Source organism: Ziziphus jujuba, chromosome 2, assembly GCF_031755915.1.
Source record: "Ziziphus jujuba cultivar Dongzao chromosome 2, ASM3175591v1".
In the NCBI taxonomy this organism is placed as follows: Eukaryota; Viridiplantae; Streptophyta; class Magnoliopsida; order Rosales; family Rhamnaceae; genus Ziziphus; species Ziziphus jujuba.
Genome location: NC_083380.1, coordinates 25,324,569 through 25,333,717, shown reverse-complemented (window position 1 = coordinate 25,333,717; position 9,149 = coordinate 25,324,569). Strand labels below are relative to the sequence as shown.

Genomic DNA, 9,149 nt, shown 5'->3' with positions numbered 1-9,149 from the left:
TTGCCCCTGCCAAACACAAAATTGAACCGCAATATATTTTTTCCATCTTTATTTTAATGTGTCATAACAACACAAAAAATAAGTTAATATATAAATTTCTTGAATAAACCAAACTCTATTTTTAAATGAGTAACAGAAAATTCATGAAATAACACCACTAAGCAATCTAATTTTTCAACATATAATACTATAACATACAAACCCAACTAATATTAGTTGTATTAAAATTCCAACCTTCTTGACATACTTTTGATTTTTGATTCTTCTTCATAAGAGTTGAACAGCTGAACCAGTTTTGTCAAGGACAATGCTTCATGGAGGATTGGAATTATCTTTCTTCGCCATCCTGATTGTAGGTTAGTACTTGTCCAAAGTTTTATTCTTTTATATCTTAAATTTGTCAATCTTTTCGTTTTGCCTTTCACGGTCTTCTTCACAAGAATATGATCAATATCAAAATCACCATCAACAATTTCAATGTTCTTCGAAAAAATTTTAAAAAGTTTTTTCATTGATTTTTACAATTTTCTGCATCAATTTTAGCACTTCCAAAGGTTGATCTATATGACAGTTGAGAAGAAAATAATTTCCCTGCCTTAGGTATTACTGCAGCTGCAGATTCTCTGGACAAAGACAGAGAAGTTCTCCTGAACCTTAAAGAATTTCTACAACAACACAACCGCATAAACCAAGGAAGATACTCAGAGTGGAACCAGCACACCTCCAATCCATGTCAATGGCCTGGAATTTCCTGCAATGGCAACAGGGTCACTTCTGTTGTACTTTCTGAAAACTGTATCTCCGGCCAGATATTTGCAAACTTCTCGGCTCTCACCGCACTTTCACACCTTGACCTTTCCAAGAACACACTAGGTGGACCCATCCCACAAGACCTGAACCAGTGCAAGAGTCTCAGGTACCTCAATCTGTCACATAATATCATTGATGGGAAATTGAACTTATCTGGGTTGAATCAGTTGGAAGTGCTTGATTTGTCTGTCAATAGGATTAATGATGATATTCAGTTGAGTTTTCCCGGAATATGTGACAAACTGGTTGTCGCAAACTTATCTGCAAATAATTTTACTGGTACGATTGACAAATGCTTTGATGAATGCTTGAATTTGCAGTACTTGGATTTGAGTACTAATTCATTATCTGGGAATTTATGGGGTGGGTTTGTGAGGCTCACTGAATTTTCAGCCTCTGAAAACAAACTTTATGGTAATATTTTACCATCCATTTTTAGTCAGAATTGTAGCCTGCAAGTTTTGGACCTGTCAGAGAATGGATTTGTTGGTGAAGTTCCAAGAGAAATTTCTAACTTTCAAAATTTGGTTACTTTGGATCTGTGGGGAAACAGTCTTAGTGGACGAATTCCATCTGAGATTGGAAGAATTTCAAGCTTGCAAACATTGTTCTTGGGGAAAAACAACTTTTCCAGAGACATTCCAGAATCACTTTTGGACTTGAACAAATTGGAAGTCTTGGACTTGAGCTGGAACAGATTTGGAGGAAGTATACAGGACATCCTTGGGAAATTCAAGAATGTGAAGTCTCTAGGATTGCAAGGAAATTTATATAGTGGTGGAATAGATACTTCAGGAATTCTCAACCTGCCAAACATTTTCTGGTTTGATCTGAGTTTCAACAGCTTTTCTGGTTCTTTACCAGTAGAAATCTCTAAAATGCCGAGCTTGGAGTTCTTGATCCTTGCTTACAACCAATTTAGTGGAACAATACCACCAGAGTATGGAAACCTTCCGAACCTCCAAGCACTAGACCTCTCCTTCAACAAGCTAACAGGACCAATCCCACCTGCTCTTGGAAACTTGACCTCTCTTCTTTGGTTGATGCTTGCCAACAACAAGTTAACAGGTCAAATTCCACCGGAATTAGGAAATTGCAGCAGCTTATTATGGTTTAATCTTGCGAGAAACAAGCTGTCCGGAAACTTCCCTTCTGAACTGACCAACATTGGAAGGAATGCTACACCAGTATTTGAATCAAACAGGCAAAAGAATGACCAAGTTGTTTCCGGTTTTGGCGAGTGCTTAGCTATGAAAAGATGGATTCCTGGAGATTACCCTCCATTTAGTTTTGTGTATAGCACACTCACTAGAAGAACTTGTAGGAGTGTATGGAACAAATTGTTTGAAGGGATCAGCAATATTGACTCTGCGTGTGCTTCTAGTTCAGCCGCCATTCCAGTTTTAGGACATGTTCAACTAAGTGAGAATAATCTTTCTGGTGAAGTACCTCAAGATATTGGAAAAATGCAGAGTTTCAGTATGTTACATTTTGGTCTCAATAAATTCTATGGGAAATTCCCTCCTGAGGTAGGAAAGTTGCCACTTGCAGTCCTTAACATTTCTATGAACAAATTTTCAGGTAATATTCCTATCGAAATCGGGAATCTAACATCCTTGAGGAGTCTTGATCTGTCTTGCAATAATTTTTCTGGTACCTTTCCTGATAGCTTGACCAACTTGAGCAAGCTGAACGTGTTCAATGTCTCATACAATCCATTCCTGTATGGTAGAATTCCTAGTACCGGGCAGTTGACGACTTTTGGTAAAGATTCTTACCTTGGTGATCCCCTTTTAGACATTCCAGGATTTGAGCCTAATCCTAAAATTGTTGATGAAAACCCCTCAAATTTAGAGCCCATAAAACCAAATGAAAACCCCAAAAAGCTCACAAAGTTAACCTCATTTTGGGTGTTTGTAGGCCTTACAGCAGCTTTCTTTCACATTGTTTCTTTTTACCTCTCTTACACTTACTTTCCAAGAAGGTGCTTCAACTTTTTCGGTTTTGCAACTCCTAATTGTTATAAGTATTTTTAGATTTTTTTTCCCCCCTCTTTTTTGGTAACTACGTAACTATGTAGTGTTACCAAAACAAAAACTACAAAACTATGTAGAGAAATGAAATTCCTATCTTTGCATTGCAAATGATTTGGTTGGATTGTTGAAAGAGAAAATTGCTTCTAGTCTTGCAAGTTGCAATCAGAATTAAAGCTACTTGGAGTCACCTTAAATCATATCAAAAATTAGAATTGGGGGATTGACATGTGGATCAAATTGAGCTACTTTAGCTTGATTCCCACCATGATAAAGTCAACTGAGCTTACCTCTTTCCATCCATGTTATTGAAGGCTACTTGGCCTACACATGTACTTTTAGAATTATATGTTCTAAAACAAATTTGAATTATTTTTTTTATTGTAAAATTATAAGTTGAATTCATTTATATCAAGATATATTGTAAGTATTTTTAATGTGTTGCTTATGGTGTGATAATTTGAACTGATGGGTGATAATGAAGAATTTTTATTTTTATTTTTATTTTTTTGGGGTCTTTAATGCCACATAGCAATTAGCATTTTGGGCATGCCTTTTAGTGATTTTGAAAACGATAGTTACCAATGCTGTTGTACTTTTTTGCAACTACCAGACTTTTCTTCGACATTGAAGAGAAGATTTTGACTAAATGCTACCCAAAACCGGCCTTTAGATTACGACTACAAACTTTCAAAAGAATATTTATGACTTTTATTTGGATGGTAAGAAAAACAAAAAATTTTACAACACCAAGGATGTTGTTGAATAGTGTATAATTTTGAGCATGTTTTCATAGAAGATATACTACTTTGATATCCTTTCTTCATGGGAATCCAACATCTCATCATGTCTGAAAAGGAAATTTATCCATGGCCTATGGTCCTGTTCTTCTTCTTAATACTGATTACAGATACTAAAATGTATATATACATATATATTATTTTATTTCTAGTTTATAGAACAAATTTTGTTTCTATAAATGATAAATTACATGGCTTAACAATAGTTCTATTAACATCAAATTTTTGAAAAATCTGAAACAGCCTAACTCTGCTTTTATTATTTACTTATTTTTTCTGAAAGAGGGTAGCTCTGTTTCCATGGAACTTGCCCTATATAACAACTTTCTCGGAGTTTGCTGGAAGATGATATATTTTCTCTGCCATAGGTTCTACTGTAGCTGGGGAGAAAGACAAAGACAGAAATTCTTCTGAATCTTAAAGTATATCTTCAACAAAATAATCCCATAAACCAAGGAAGATAATTGAACCAGAACACTACCAAGCAAGGCTGTCTTAAACCTCATTGAGGGCCTTGGTAAAAAAAAAAAAACAATAAGTTTTTAAAACTAATCTCTCTCTCTCTCTCTCTCTCTCTCTCTCTATCAACGGTGGGCAAATAACCGGGGAAACCAAACCGGACCAGTAAATCCGATAGAACTGAACACTTATGGACCTGATGGGTTTCGATTGGTCGGGGCGGTTCGGTTCATCTGAGAGGGAATAAATAACGGTTTGGTTCGATTTTTGGATTTAAAATTGATATTCTTAAACCGTCCGAACCGAACCGAATAAGTTAAAATATTATCAAATATATATAATTACATTTATATATATATAATAATAATAATTTGATTTAAAAAATTAAAAAAAACACTCTCTATCTCACTGGTGTCGGGCCTTTCTCAATCTATCCCTCCTCTTTCACCTCTGGAAAAAAAAAATAAATAAAAGAAAAAGAAAAGGGTAAAGCTCTTTGAAAAAAACCCTAACTTATTGTCACTCTCGATCACCAGCGACTACCGACAAGCAGCTCCTCCGGTCACCCGCCATCTCTCTGACGACCGACAGTAATCTTCCTTATCTCTTTCTTCCATTCTTTCACTCCCAATCTCTCTCACCATTTTGATTTTCACCCTCTATATCGAACCTCCTCACTCTCTCTGTCTCTCTTTATCTCTATCTCTTGCTCTAAAATTAAATCTTTCTATCTTTTTTACTCTCACTTTCACTTTCTCACACTCCAATCTATCCATTCTTAGGTTAGGTGGTTGACTGAAACCCTAGCTCTATCACCTTTACACTTTGCGGTGGGCCAGTGGATGTGAAACAATCAACAACCTTGATAACCATCATCTAGTAATCAATCATCATGTTATTTCTTAGGTAATTTTGCAAATTTCCATTTTCCCCAATTTTTTTCATTTTAGGGTTAAAATTTCTAAAAAATCACTATTTCAAAATTATAAATTTTTTTTTAATGATCTCAATTCTCAAATATTACTTGTTTACTAATCGTTGGATTTTAATTTTTGAGAAAATTGACTATTCCAATTGATGGATTCAAGAGGTGAGGGTGAGGTAGCTCCGTGGCTCATGGGATGCTGTGTCGTGCTCATGTGTGGCACTGGCTTTGTGCTTAAAGCTTAAGATAAGATGTTCTGTTCTCTCAAACTTTCAATGGTTGTGGATGGATAGATTGTAGTTGAAGTTGAGTTGACTTTCAGAATTTAGACTCTCTGTGATTGTGATTATGAATTTGACTCAAAATTCAGAAATTAACTGCTTCTGTGAAACTGAATTATCTCTGTAAAATGTTGAATTGGTTATAAAATAGTTTTATTATGACAGTTCATATGGTTTTAGTGTGAAATTTCATATGGATTTGAAATGCTAAATTGTATTTGTGAATTATCTTTGAAATCGTGAGATTGCTTGCATTTAGAGTCTTTGTGACTCCAAAATTTCTAAAATTTCAATTTTAAGAAGGTTAGCTTATATTTCAGAGTCTTTGTGACTTTAAATTCCTAAAATTGTAATTTTAAACAGGTTGGCTTACATTTCAAAGTCATTGTGACTCTGAAATTTGAAGTTGTCCTTTAATTTGTAATGTTTGTGGAATTGTTGAATATTGTGCAATTTTTAAATATTGTGGAATATTATGGAATTGAAACTGTTTAAACATGGTTTTTGCATGTTTGTAGTTGGAGTTGTACAATTTTAAGTATGTTAGCTTACATTTAAGACTCTTTGTGACTTTGAAATTTGAAATTGCTATTTAATTTGTAATGTTTATGGAATTGTTGAATATTGTGCAATTTATTAATATTGTGGAATATTATGGAATTGAAGTTGAAATTGAAACTGTTTAAACAAGGTTTTGCATGTTTGTTGTTGGAGTTGTGCAATTTTAAACATGTTAGCTTACATTTCAGAGTGTTTGTGACTTTGAAATTTGAAATTGCTATTGAATATGTAATGTTTGTGGAATTGTTGAATATTGTGGAATGGGATTGAAGTTGAAATTGGGACTGTTTAAACAATGTTTTTGCATGCTTGTAGTTGGAATTATGCAATTTTTTTTAGGGAACCAGCCAGTTAGTTATGTTTCAATATTGTATCATACAATAGCTGATTGGTTCTAATTGTTAAGCACTATTAAGTACTAAGAGTCTAAGTGACAACAATTTGTTTAAAGCTTTAAAATTGTCTCTCTTTTATTTTAGTTCATTGCATTGTAACCAATACATGTCTTGCCTTGAAGTGTTGTGTAATTGCTGTCTTGTTTTTGTTTATTTCCTCTTATATAAGCAATGTCCTATATATGCTTAATATGGACCTAGATTCCCAATCATCAATTAATGCACCTTCCTTTCAAACCCTAATAGGCCAAAGTCCATCACCACTAGGTCCACCACCACTGTCAAAACCTACATCGTCTGATGCCAAATCGACATTACCTCCACGACCTTCATTAGGGAAAAAAAAAAAAAACCTTCTAGGCCAGCAAATGATGTATGGGATCACTTTGTCAAAATAGAAGATAGTAATCCTGATGAGCCTAGATGTGTATGCATATATTGCCATAAGGATTATGCATATGGTTCTAAGAAGTGTGGAGCTAGTACCCTAAGGAACCATTTGAAGTAATGTCTGAAAAATCCTTATAAAGTAGATGAAAAGAAGCAAAAGACCTTAGCTTTTGATAGGAAGTTCGATGGTAGTGGTAGCAGTTTGGTAGCTACAATTTTCAACAAAGAGGCATGTAAAATGGCATGTGCCATAATAATAATATTGGATAAGTTGCCTTTTAGTTTTGTAGAAGGTCGTGGGTTTAGATACTTTTATAGTGTTGCATGTCATAAGTTTGATCTTCCATTTAGAAGAACCATCATAAGGGACATTTATCAATTGTACTTGGATGAGAAGTTGGCTTTAAGATTAATGTTTGTTGTAAAGCAACAAAGAGTTAGCCTTACAACTGATACATGGAATTCTATTCAAAATATTTGTTATATGTCATTGACTGCCCATTATGTTGATGATGATTGGATGTTACATAAAAGAATTTTAAGTTTTTGTGTGGTTCCTAATCATAAAAGAGAGGCAATTGGAAAGCTAATTGAGGTTTGTTTGCATGATTGGGGTATTGAGAAAGTGTTCACAATAACCCTTAATAATGCAAGTGCAAACAATAATGTACTTGCTTATCTTAAGAGGAAAATGGTACATTGGAAAGGTTGTGTATTGGATGTTGAATTTTTGCATATTCGATGTAATACACACATTGTCAATTTGATTATGTGTGACGGTTTGAAAGAATTAGATGACTCAATTGCTAGCATTTGTAATGCTGTAAGATATGTTAGATCATCTCCTTCTCGATTGCAAAAATTTTAAGAGTGTATAAATCAAGAAAAAATTGATAGCAAAGCTTTAGTATGTTTGGATGTTCCAACAAGATGGAACTCCACATATTTAATGTTAGAGTCGACTTTGAAATTTCAAAAAGCCTTTGAGAGAATGGAGGAGGAAGATGGACATTATGCTTCCTATTTTGGAGAGGATGATAGTGGTAGAAAGAAGGTTGGACCTTCTTTTGCTTGGCATTGGGATGATGCCAATGTTTTTGTCCAATTTCTTAATGGCTTTTATGATGTAACTTTTAAATTTAATGCCTCTCTGCATGTTACCTCCAATATTTATTTCTATCAAATTTTTTCCATACAAAAACAATTGGATGACTTGTGTGTTAGTGAGGATGACCAGTTGTTGTTATGGTAAGGAAAATGAGAGAAAAATATAATAAATATTGGGGTTCCATGGGAAATATCAATAAATTGTTCTAATTGCAGCAATGCTTGATCCAAGATATAAGTTGGATTATGTGTCATTTAGCTATGGGATGCTTTATGATAATGATGAAAGTATGGTTACTGAATTGATAAATAGTTTGAAAAAGAGTTTAATGAGGTTGTATAATTGGTATAATGAAAGAGAAATGGGTTCGGATACTAGCTGCCAATCTTCCATTGGTGTTGAGTCTTATGGAACTAGTTTGGATTGTAATAGTAGTGGATTAGAACAGGCCAACTATGTTGACCGGGTTTGGATTGCTTATTTGAAGAAGAGAAAACAAAGCCAATGTAAGGAGGTAAAAAATGATGTAGATAGGTATATGGCCAACCCATGTGAATCTGGTTTAAATAAGGATTTTGATATTTTAAATTGGTGGAGGGTCAATGGAGAGAAATACCCTGTGTTAGAGAAGGTTGCAAAGGATGTATATGCCATTCAAGTCTCCACTGTGGTTTCTGAGAGTGCTTTTAGCACTGGAGGCAGGATACTCGATCCTTTTAGAAGCTTTTTGACTGCTAAAATGGTGGAGGCTTTGATATGTTATTAAAATTGACTTAATGCTTCTCCAAGTTTGGACAGATTTTTCTTAGAAGAAATAGAGTATTATGCAAGCCTAGATGCAAGTAATATAATATGCAACCGAGATAGGATTTTGTTTATATGCAAATTGTATTATTTTTTACTGTTTTTATAATATTTGCCTCTGTTTGTTGTCACTCCAAGACCTATGCCAAAGCCAACCAGTGGCAGCAATTCCTGACAACAGCACCAAAAAGGATTGATTGTGTATTGTAGAGTGGATAGACTTGAAACTTGACAGCAAGACCAAAGTAACTCTCGTTGTTTTATTTTTTATTTCTTAATAATCATCACATTATTAAATTAATACTGTATTGGTTTGACTTATTTTGGTTTCTTTGTGATTATAGGCTTTGTAGCAGTGGCAATGGAGGCTTTGGCAGTGGCAATAGAAGAGTGACTTCGGATTTTTGGAGGATTTGGCAATGGCAGTAGGAGAAGGGCAGTGGCTATTGGAATGGCAATGGCAGTAGCACTTTGGAATTGTAATTTGTTATTTTGATATTTGTGTTTTGTGTCTGCATTTCTCATTCTCAATTTTGGCCATGGCATTGGTAGTGGCACTGCATTTCTCAATCTTCAATTTTTC

The 9,149-nt window shown here is 34.4% G+C and overlaps 1 protein-coding gene across 1 annotated transcript; it reads left to right on the top strand.

Annotated features, from left to right (window-relative positions):
• Positions 1–3,347, top strand: LOC107419171 (probable LRR receptor-like serine/threonine-protein kinase At1g74360). The gene is made up of 2 exons (XM_048473940.2): positions 1–356; positions 601–3,347. The coding sequence occupies exons 1-2, from the start codon at positions 308–310 to the stop codon at positions 2,844–2,846; spliced, it is 2,295 nt and encodes a 764-aa protein (XP_048329897.2). The 5' UTR covers positions 1–307; the 3' UTR covers positions 2,847–3,347.
• The last annotated feature ends 5,802 nt before the right edge of the window (positions 3,348–9,149 follow it).